This window comes from Bubalus kerabau, chromosome 4, assembly GCF_029407905.1.
Source record: "Bubalus kerabau isolate K-KA32 ecotype Philippines breed swamp buffalo chromosome 4, PCC_UOA_SB_1v2, whole genome shotgun sequence".
NCBI lineage: Eukaryota > Metazoa > Chordata > Mammalia > Artiodactyla > Bovidae > Bubalus > Bubalus kerabau.
Genome location: NC_073627.1, coordinates 54,990,603 through 55,002,165, shown reverse-complemented (window position 1 = coordinate 55,002,165; position 11,563 = coordinate 54,990,603). Strand labels below are relative to the sequence as shown.

Sequence of the window (11,563 nt, the reverse complement as noted above, 5' to 3'; positions counted from 1 at the left end):
GAGAAGCCTTTGGAAGGAGAGGGGAGTTTGCCCCATGGGTTGGAGAGAAACAGTTACCCCGGAGAGTCCACAAGGTTTGTGGGAATTGAACCCAGCTGCTGTCCAAGTTACTCATCGTCCATACCCTGTGTATACCTCCTAAGGTGGACGTCAGAGAGTCCCCACCTCCAGCCAAGCTGTGAAGGAGAGGCAGGAGGTTCCCTTCGTGCAGGACCCTAGATTAAAGATTAAAGAGGATTTGCTGCATAAACTATCCTGGGATCATCTGCTGGAAGAGTGGAAGGGAGAGGCCGAGTGGCCTTTCTGGGCAGTGAAGCCTTGCCTGGGGCTGTGGAAGGTGCAGGGGGCCTCAGGAGAGGCCAGGCTGGGCAAGCAGGTGAGATGCTGTGGAGACAGATGCTCCAGCAGCTTTAGAGGCATTAGAGGCTCAGGAGGGTGAGCAGCAGCTCGGAGAAAGTAGATGCTTGGGGCGGGGAGTTGGTGGGGATTTCCTGAGCTAATACGGGTCTGAGCTGGTCAGGCTTCTGTAGAAGTTTCCAGAAGCATGCCCCTCTATGACATCTAAGAGTCCTCCTCCAGGACAGACTGGAAGGCCCCAATACACTTTGGACAAAACTAAGGCCACACATGGCCCCCTCTATTGGTAGGAGTGCCAGAGGCCTGCCTACACTCTTTGGGTCTGATCCACGGCCTGGTGGTCTTGGTTGAGATCCGTCAAATGCAGCAAGAGAGAGGGATCCGTCAAACTCAGCTGGGTACCCTGGGTGAGATCAGATTCAGAAAACATGGGGCTGCCATTAAATATCTGGCAGTGGTGGGAGGGAGGAAAGAAGGGGTGTCGTTCCTTAAAGAAGTCAGGGCATTCAGGAGCCAGCAAGTCAAAGAGAAAACTTTCTATCTGGGTAACCTCACTTCAACTCTCTAGGCTCAGTTCCCATACCTCAAAATGAGGGAATTAAACTAAGCTAGAGACCAGCAGATTGGCTCCAATGAGAGGCAACCTCTGAAAATATAGGAGGTTCCTGGAAAAGATCCAGGGTAGATTAGGAGATATGAAGCTCTACTCAGGAAAACAAACACATAAAGGAATTCCTTTCGAGAGAAACCACTGTCTGTTGGAAGTCTGCAGAAATGGCAGCACTTGCTGCCGTTGGACCCAAATGTCAAATTCGAGCTGCACAAAGCCCCTCTGTTGGGATCTAGCTGCAGCCACTAGTTATCATGTCTGCACTCCTCATAGGAAACCTCTCCAGTATTTCAGTCCTCGAGGCCTGGGCTGGGGGTGCTGGGCCCAAGGGAGAAAGCCTACATCAAGGAGGACAGGCCCCGTCACAGAGCCTTGTTTTTCACAATCATAATGTGCCTCCTCCCTGCCACCCCAGTTCTGGCTGCTGTCCAAGCATGGACACAGACACATCTCAGCTAGCAGCTCATCCTCCGCTGCAGCTGGAACCCCAGGCTTTGCTCTGGCACTGGCTGCCCAGACCCCAAAGAGCCCTGTTTCATGAGACATGTTGGTGCCCACTTGCTTGGAAGGAAGCGACGCCCCAAGAGAGACTGGGGACCATGAAACTCATCTCTAAGCCAAGAATCTTGGGGTCTTGATGGCCATAGGCTCAGCATGAGGCATGGGCTGGGCAAAAATAAAAGCCTAAGACAGACTTAGGGTCACTCTACCTACACAACCCCACACGCTCACCCTGCTGAAATTCAGGAATCTCCGTGAGAACTTGGCCTGGGAATAAGTCCCTGAGATAATTGCCAAATTATCTCAATGTCTGCAATTCCCTTCCCTTCCCTGTGTTTCTGAAAGAGAGGACTGTTCTACCCTCAACACCAACTCTCATGTTCTGTCGGGACAGGTGGAGTTGGACATTTGGAAGCAGGGCTGAGATACAGCAGCCCTCATACAAGTCACTGACCACTGAGTGCTCGGTACCACCTCCAGCCAGCAGGTAGCCTGGCCAACCTTGCCTCAGTACCCTCAGCTCCTGGAGCTCTGGCTCTCTCTCCCTCTTGAAATTCAACATCCCAGGAGTTCCCTGGCGGCCTAGTGGTTCGGATTCCACGCTTTCACTGCTGGGGCCTGGGTTCAACCCCTGTTGGGGAACTGAGATCCCGCAAGCCATGCAGGCAGGAAAAAAGAAAATGAAATCCAATATCCCACCAGGCACTGACGTCCTTGACTAGAGTAACATTTCTTGGATACTGCTGGAGTAAGGTATTCAAACCAAGTGTCTGGAGATTAGACACTTGTCTCGCACAGTGGGTAACTCTTCTGGGAAACTTGTATCCGCAAAAACAGCCCCAGCCTGCTGTCCTGGGCTCCTTCCACTTAGGCGGGGCCCACATGGTCTGTATGGAAACCTCCTGGCCCCGCCTCCACTGGGTCTTTGCTGCCCAACCCTGGGTGAAGGGTGCACAGCCCAGAGATGTCAAACAGGGATGCTGTACTTGGGCCAAGGCAGGGCCCAGGTTCAAAGCCAAGATTAAAGAGTAATTACCACCAGAAATCAGGATTTCAGATCTGCCTGACTGGCAAAGACCACTTTAGTCTCTCGGTAGCAGTTTCCTTTAAGCGGTGCAAGAGCTAATAGTACCTGTGCCCCAGAGGTGCTGAGTCAGTGATAATTTAAGTCAGCGAGCCCTGGCGGAGCCGAAGGTCTATCTATCTCTGGGTTGTATCTTTCAAGGAAACATTAGCCAGTCTGTACATCAAGGTCTGTATAGAGAGGCAAGAAACCAAAATACCCTAAGCCCCACTCCTTCTCTCATTGTTCCCCAGTGTTCCATGATCCTGGGACAGGCATGAGATGTAGGCGGCAAGGTCAGGGAACATGGTGTTTCCTGGCACCTGCTGAATGGCTGCAGCAAGGGACAGTAGCCAGCCAGAGAGCCCTTCCAACATTCTCTGTGCAGCAGGGCAGGGCACAGGAGGCCCAGGGAAGAGACCTACATGCCTCCTAATGCTGCTACCCACTGTGTGTCTGACACCCTCCAAGGCCCCCCTCCCTTGACCTTCCAGCCTCTGCTTAAATATCTTCCCTGGTCAAACCCTCACTGACTCTTAACAACTGCCCTTCAATCTTTGGGTGGTGAATTACCAAGGTCTTCATTACTGAGCCAAAATCTGCCTCTTCCTGATCGTTCCCCTCCAAGTGCCTCCATGCTAGAAGCTTTGCTGACTCATTGCCCTGGACTTTGTCCTTTGATATTCACTTCCTTTCAAGTGACCCATCTGTATGCTTTTCTCTCCAGGTCAACCACAAGCCCCTCAAGGACGGGAGAATGTTTTCTATTTTAACCTCTACTCATTTCCACTCAGCATATATGCCATGTGATGTCTGTCTAGGTGACCAGGCCTCTGCCCCCAAGAGATGTCTGATCAATATGGATGGACTGAAAGGATCCACTGATTAGTTTGCACTGTGATTTTGGAGGACAGACAAGCCCCAAGGCTCTGGGCTTTACTGACCCATAGCCTGCCCTTTAATCTGGCAGTTTCCCAGCTCACACCCACCTCCCAGCCTCTCGGTTCAAATGCAGAGACACAGATCTTACCCCTACTACAACCTTTGCTCTCACAGCTCTTGATATCTAAAGGTGCTGCTGAAATATCACCAGTTATCTTCCAGGAATATGTGACTACAGAAAAAGGGTTTATATACCACATAACCCTTGAGGCAAGATGCTCCCCAGAGACTGAGCAAGCTCTGAGCCTTGGTGTCCTCATCTCTGAAACAGGGAGGAAAAAGTCTACCTCATAGGTTTGCTATGAAGAGTTACTCAGACAACGCACGTAGTGTTGGGAAAATCACTAAAATGAATGGTGCCTACTATCTCAGCTAACACCAAAATTATCAACACCACACCAGCAACTGTCAACTGGGACTATTTCAAATGCCTTCCCTCCAAAGAATTAGGCACGTGCTTGTGTAATGGGTGTAGAGGGATGGGAGAAAAGCCTTCAAGTGACACTGGAATGACCACACTGCCACCAACTGTGGAGTCAGCTTCTCCAGTTAGCCAACGCTCTATCTCTAGAGAACAGGTCTTGGTTTCAGACTTACTGAACTGAGTTCCCCAAAACAGCCACTGCTGAGGTCCAGGGAGCGAGATGATTTTGCCAGTGGTAGGTGTGCCAGGGAAAGGGCTTTGGCTGGCCCAGCGCCCCCACCCAGGGTAGGAGTCAGCCCGCCCCTCAGGAACTGCCTCCATCCTGTCCCCTCCTCCAGGCTGCCCTCAGCCCCCAAGGGGCAGCTGTCTCCTGCTTCTCCGCCCCCCCAACAGCAGCTGGGCCAAAGGCAGCTGAGCAGAGGCGGGGAAGGGGCATGGTCATTTCTGCTGCTCTAGGCAGCCTTCCTCTGGCTGAACAGCTGTCAGATGGCTTCTGCATTACTGACTTGCTTCTGCATCCAAGTGGGAATCTGAAGCGAAGCTCCCTAGTCGGCTGGGGTCCACTGCCTCTCATCTTCCTTGAAAAATCCACCATTTCAAATACCACCAAAACACTCCAACAGAAATGTGTGATGTTGGAGATGGGTTCCAGGCAGGGAACCAAGTAGCTTCTGGAAAGGCACTAGCAAGTCCAAAACGGATGTGGCAGATTCTTCCCTATGTGTGCTTATTCTGGGCGAAACTATAAGAATAAAAGTACTTTGCCATCAAGCTGGGGAAGAAGGCAGAGCATCTTCCTGCCCTCACTTTGTAGGCAGAGGAAGTGATCTGCCTGCGTCTCCCACGGGAGGTAGAGCACCACCCCCTGCCCTGTGCTGCCAGAGGTGCTCACTGAGGTGCCACACCACCTGTCCTAGGGCGACCCACTGTCCAGGTTCGCTCAGCACTCAGGGACCTCCCAGGATGCAGCACTTTCAGTGAGAAAGTCAGGAACGTCCAGGGCAAACCCTGGGAGTTAGTCAACCTAGCCTGTCCCCAGAATAGCGAGTCTGGGCCGGAGGTCACCAGCCTCCCACCCTGCTCTCCATTTGGCTGCCCGTGGTAGCTGCAATGAACAGGGTAACATCTGACAGGAAAAGCAGCGGGGTGGGGAGGGTCAGGCTGCCATAAAAAGCCTCCCAAGGTGTCCTGCCCCATTTTCAGCAGCTCTGCTCCATCCTCTCAACAACCCCCTTTCCTCTGAGCCTCTGTACCTAGCAAGAGAAAATGAGGCGAAGAAAAAGATGGTTCTGGGGTTCCTTCCAGAGGGCCCATATCCGAGGATTCTGCTAACGTCCCCAGGAACACAGAGCCTCCTGTGCTGCTCTACCTGAGCAAAGCTTCCTTGTGGCTCCAGAGCCCATGGGAAGCTGGCCATCCCATCCCCAAGGCCAAATGACACGGCTCCCTAAAGGTACTGAAGTCTACCGTAGGGAACCCTGAAACAGCCTCCTCTGGTTCCTGGCCTGTTTTCCAGAGTTGATTCCTTGCCTGACTGATGGATGTGGCAGGGAGTAAACCCTCTTGTCCCCTGACAGCCCGAGAAGGCACATCCAAGGGCAAGTCAGTTAGCTGCCTCAACGACACAGGCTCTTGGGACCAGGGCAGCCTCTCCCAACAAGAACTGCTTTATTACAGGGAATTCCCCCAGGGCTGTGTGAGAAGACAGCCCCCGCTGACCCCAGAGGCACCCTCAGGACCTTCCTGTTAGGCTGCTGCTAGTGGCTGATACCAAAAAAAAAAAAAAAAAAAAAAACCCAAACCCCTCAGGAATGTTTCTCTTAGTCCAGCATAACCTCCTCCAGGAAGACTTCATCCCTAAAGTCCCAGCCCAAGGATGAGAAGCATCTGTCGGTCCTGCTCCTTAGATAAAAACTTTGAGGGACCGCCTGGGAGGAGACTGACATGGAGAGACAGATAGTCAGAATCACGCTCTGTCCCCAGCTGCAGACCCTGAAGGTTCATGAAGCTCAACAACAGGCTGCCGTCCACGAGCCCGGTGCCATGGTGGGGCCACCAGAGACTTCCTGCCGGGAGTGGAATCTGGAACAGACTCCACAGTCCGCCTGGCTTCTGGAGGAGAAAGGCCAGAGGACACCAGCTCCCCAGAGTCTGCATCCCGGGACCACGCTGCTGGGGGACAGCCTGAGCCCAGCCTCGCTCGTGCGTGTCCTGCAAGGAGAGTACCAGGCCCACCTCCGTGTCGCCCACTTCCAGAGTCCGGAGAAGACTGGCAGGCCCTGTTGCCGGCCGGAAAGCCTTCTCTTGCCGGCTTCTGGGGACAGCTCTGCTGCTGAGCAGGGCTGGAGAGCTGCAATTATGGAGACAGGATAAGAGCTATTTTGGGAAGGAGCCGTCATGCTGCCAAGGCTTTTGACTTCCTAAACTAAAACAAGATGCACAAAGAAGAGGGTGAAGGTGGAGACCAACAGGGAGGGACTTGCTCAGTCAGAAGCATCCTATCCAGAATAAGGGGAAATATAACCCCTTCCCAGAGGTAGATTTGCATCAAGGGGGGGTCAAGAGGCTGTCTGTTAAGCTCTCCGAGCCCTGGCTATGGGAAAGAGTGCATAACCTGACCACCTCCCCCACCGAATTCCCTGCTGACTCCCTCTCACCTAAGACCTCCCAAGAGCACTTCTTCAGTCTGTTGCATTTCTTTGGACATTTGAGCACAGATGATTTTGTATTGTTGTTGAAATATTTCCTGTCCACGTCTCATCTCCCCACCCAGACAGTAAGCCAAAGACCGTGTGTGTTGTGCAGCTTCAATGGTTTCCCCAACAGTGCCTGCTGCGGTCACTTCAGTCGTGTCCGACTCTGTGCGACCCCACAGACGGCAGCCCACCAGGCTCCCCCGTCCCTGGGATTCTCCAGGCAAGAACACTGGAGTGGGTTGCCATTTCCTTCTCCAATGCATGAAAGTGAAGTCGCTCAGTCTTGTCCGACTCCTAGCGACCCCATGGACTGCAGCCCACCAGGCTCCTCCGTCCATGGGATTTTCCAGGCAAGAGTACTGGAGTGGGGTGCCATTGCCTTCTCCACAACAGTGCCTAGCAGAGTGCTAAGCTTCTAATAAAAATTGCTGATGGAAGGAAGGGAGGGATAAAGGCAGGAAAGAGAGAAGGAGTACTGTCTTGCATGGAGATAATCTAAAAGAAGCTGCTCCCACCTAGAGCTGAGCTCAGGGTAGAGGGCGAGATAAGCAGCATGGCAGAGGGGGTGGCAGCCCCATTCCTGGCACCTCCCCTGCAGCCGTGCTGTTATCAGAGTTCAGGCTGTTCTGCCTCCCAATTTTATATACACACACATCTCATTTGTTTTCCATCTGCAGTCAATGGTCCATCCTGGGCTAGTCCACGAATGGGACCCATTACAGGCCATGCTGGGCTTTGGATAAGGGAAAGATAAGGCAAGAGAAAGAATAAAGGCAAGAGAGCTTGGACTATCTTATCAGACATGGGTCAAGAAGAATGAAAGTACTTAGAGGAACAACACGCTGTGAAATCAGGACACTCTTTGCCAAATTCAGGACACGGGGCTGCCGAGAGCAGAGTTCACCTTGTCCCTTTCCAAGTTAAGGACTCAAATAGTGTGTAACCCAGAAAAGCAGCCCCTTTGTGGAGAGCCCTAGGCCAGAGAGGGGACAGCCAGTGGGGATGGATCCAACCTATGGCTCCCCAGTCTTCCTACAGAGAACCTGGAAGGATTTGTCATTTGCCAAAAGGTCTCTACTCTTTCTCTCCAGTGTTGCAGCGAGCTCTGGTGCCTTCGTGTGAATGTCTCTCTGGAGACGCCACCCCATAGGTGCCCAGGTTGGCAAGTGGAACACTTCAGCCCCTGCCTCTCTGCCAGGTACCCACATGCAGAGAACAACCTGCCCAACCACAGGGAGCACCTCTGTCTGTCTGCTTTCATATCTGCTTCCATGAAAGGGTGAGAGGGGGACTTGGATCGGGGGGAGCACAGGAAGACTGGAAGTAACTTCCCAGGGGCGTTCTTACCTCCTCATCTGTCATAATGGAGAGAGTAGAAGCCAGGCATTCCCAGGGGGCAGCAAATGGAATTCAGAGAGTGCCAACAGGAGGGGAAAAAGAGAATTTTACTAAAGACGTCCAGTGGACTTGGGCATAACCTGGCCCAAATTCCTTCCTAATCCAAAGTGGCCCAAATAAAAACAGCTAGCATGTGTCTCCAGGCACAGTGAGCACTGTGCTTGACATGTAATAGCTTAGCGAGTCCTTGCAAGAACCTTCAAAGGAAGCCAATAATAGATGGGGAACTAATGCCTGGAAAGGTCAAATGACTTACCCAACGTCACAGTCAGAAAACAGAGAGACCAGGGGTCACACGCAGTAATATAGCTCGAGTCCTTATTCTAAAAACCTCTCCTTTGTGGAGCTTTGCTCCCTCTGAGGGGCAGAGCTGCTGGTAGGGACTGGGACTGCCTCCCAGGGCTCTCCCCTCTCTAGAAATGTCTTCATCCAGAGCCCTGGCCTCCCTCACGCTCACAGGCTGGAGTCTGTTGTCCACAACACTTGAAGCAGGAATTCCTTGGCACTAAGATACTCGGTATTAAGATTGACCCCGGCCTTCCCTCCCACCAGAGAGGTCAAGAGCACAAAGTGAATAGGGGGTGGGCTCAGCTCCTGGGGGTTCTCCAGTTGGCTGAAGACCCACTGATGTTCTTAAAGGCTTTCGCCTAGACATCCCTGGAGATCCTGCTTTGCCCACAGCCAGTAAGTACTTCCCCGGTCCTGGGGTAGGGGTCTTGAGGAGGGTTCTGAGGAAGCAGAGAGACACACAAGGAGACCCCTCAAGCTGCATTAGTTTGGAGTTAGTCCTGAGTAAGACTGTGATCAGGCAGTTTGTGTTAGCGGGGCTTTTGACATTTGCTTTTTAATCACACGATAGGTTAAGACCAGCTTGTCTGAAAGGCCATGGGCTTACATCATTCTCCATTCCCAACGTGACTACTTCCCATCAAAAGGAGACTCTTGAAAGTGAAAAGAGATTCCAAGTCCCAAAGGAATGACTCTAATGGTAGGATTTTAGGCAAGGTGAGGAGCTCCTCTGCCCCTGGGGTCAGAGCCCCGGCAGGCACCGTGCTGACAGGCCTAGCTCTGGGATTCAGAGGCTGCCCTCCCACCTGTCCTCCTGCCCCCCAGCCCCCCAAAGAGGACCCACGGGAGGGAAAGCACAGACCTTTTAGCCACCAGAAGACACGATTGTACATTTCCTCAGAGACATCTGAAAGTAACAGAGATTGTTGCTTTTTTTTCTCTCTCTGTGGGGTGCGCCCCCCACCCCTCACTACTTCACGGCTCCTTTCCTAGCTCTACTTTTCTCCACCCAAAGCTGCCCTCAGCCCTTGGCGCTGTCCCCAAGAGGCTCCTCCGACCTAAGATCAAATGCCGCGTTCCCGTTCTGCTGCCCCCGCTTCTCCCCACCCTCCCTCGTGCCCCTTCTCAGAAGCCTAAGTCCCAGCTCATTTACACCCTACCTTCTCCACTTGGTTGCCAGAATATTTACCTGAGGACCTTTATTCTCTTTACCAGCCCTCACCCAGCTCAGTTCTTCGTCTCCACCCCTGGGAAGTAGCTTCCCACCCTGCAGACCACTCTCTACTACCTTCCATTGAAAGGTTAAGCAGCGTTGCCTGGAAGAGTCAATGCCTGACGCCGGACCAAGCATCATCATCGGCGTCATTAGCTTGGAGCTCAGAGAAGCTGGTGGGGAAGGAAGGGAGCAATGGGCTCAAGGATGGGTCCAGCTTTGGCACTGGTGGGAGGGCAGCTCTGAGGCCCAGAATGAGGAGGGGGAACTTTCTCCCACCCTGGCGTCCCACCTCACTAAATCGGGGCTGCACCTGGGCAGTCTGCTTCTGCACATACCCATGAAGAAAACACTAAACCTTTGAGTGGGATGTCTGGAGGTGTGCTTGGGGGCCTGTGGCGCTTCCCTCAATGGTGACGGGCCCGGAGACTCCTTTGGTGATGATAGTGGTGATGGACTTGCCTTCTCTCTCTGGAACATCAGATCCTCACAGAAAGGGCTGGTTTCCATTTCAAAAAAAGGCAGTGAAGGGTCTGGGGGAGGAGGGGACTTGGGCTCGATATCAGGTGTTGTTGGCCGACTGTTGGGCATTTCACCTTCAGGGCTGAGTAAGGCCCACCACGTGGAGTCTGGCCCGTATCTCGGTAAGCACCGAGGTGGCAAGGGCCGAGGGGTCAGTTCCAGCTCTACGCGGACAGAGTGCTTTCTAGAAGAGGGCTCTGGAGGCCTGAATGTGGGTCGTGGGAACTCGTAGATACTGTCTGAGGGTTTTGCGGTATATTGCTTGTATTCGGGCTCCGGAGTGGCCAAGACAGAAGATTTGCGGGGACTCTCAGATGTGGCTCGAGACGTCCTGTGGGAAGCTGGCTGTGCCCCGGGGGAGATGGTGACCCTACGGCCACCCTCACTCTCTCCGCGGGCTGAGGGCTTCGTGCTGGGCTCCACTTCTGATGGTATTAAAACCTTTGGGGAGAACTTGATCTCGTTGTACACAGAGGGCCTGTGGCCAGGCTCAGGCTCAGGGCACATCAAAGCCTTTTGTCCACTGTTCAAATCTTTAAGGACAGAGAGTGTGAGGGATGATTCCAAGTTCACACTTCTACGCAAGGCCTTAGGTTCTGCATAAATTGAGTTCTGACGGCCCATGTCATATTCTGGCCCAGGAATTCTTCTCTGGGTTGACCGAGAATCTGGATAGATGCGGTTGCCGCCACGTTCTGGGCTAGGGGGTCTCCTTGACGATCTGATATCCCCAGGAGTCACACTCTTTCGAATGGGCTCAGTTTGGACTGCCTCATCCTTTGGGCAAATCAAAGGCCTCCGGGGCACTCTGACCCCTTGTGGGTATTGGACCTTGGAGGGTGGCTCCTCTTCTAAGAGTGTGAAGTCATCCTTCTGGTCGACAAAACTCAACCGGTGAGAGGATTTGGCCTCTGGAATTAACGAGAAACGATTACTGATGTTGCGTCCTGGCCTGATCTCAACCCCTCTTCTAGTTGCTTCCTCTCTGGACGGACTGACATTCCGCTGCACCTGACCGGTGTAGAGCATTGACTCGCCCTGAGTCAGCTTTCGAGAAGGAGAGGCCTGGCGGGATGTATCAGTTCTGGATCGGGTCTCGGTTCGAGGGTTGGGTGCTCCAGAGGGGCCGGGCCCTGACTGAGGGGAGCTAGAGCGAAGGTAGTCTGATGATAAATGGAGAGCAGTGGCGTGCCCAGCTTCTGATCTTCGATGGCCTATCGGGATCGTGGAGGCTGGACCACTCCGCTGGCTCGAGGAGATAAGGTACCCCTGTCCCCGTTGAGGGGTCATGCTAGCAACCTCGGCCCCTTTCTGTGTTGAAACTGCTACCCTGGACCCAGTTTTATTTGTCTTGACCACATGATACGTTGTGCCTCTTTGGGTAGAGCCCATATTTTACCAGCTGGCTTGTATTCAGGGTCCTAACAAAGCCTGAATATTTATCCTCAGTTTTAAAAGCTGCTGTTCTTGCACTCCCACAAAAGTGGCTGTTGTTCTCCAGGTGTCTCTACTAGTCCCCTTAGCTACCTGCCTGGTGATGTCATAAAGG

The 11,563-nt window shown here is 53.1% G+C and overlaps 1 protein-coding gene across 1 annotated transcript; it reads right to left on the bottom strand.

Annotated features, from left to right (window-relative positions):
• Positions 1–8,444: 8,444 nt before the first annotated feature.
• On the bottom strand, positions 8,445–11,406 carry LOC129650875 (mediator of DNA damage checkpoint protein 1-like). The gene is made up of 3 exons (XM_055579669.1): positions 9,831–11,406; positions 9,124–9,186; positions 8,445–8,533 (listed from the first exon to the last, which is right to left on the bottom strand). The coding sequence occupies exons 1-3, from the start codon at positions 11,404–11,406 to the stop codon at positions 8,445–8,447; spliced, it is 1,728 nt and encodes a 575-aa protein (XP_055435644.1).
• Between the last annotated feature and the right edge of the window lie 157 nt (positions 11,407–11,563).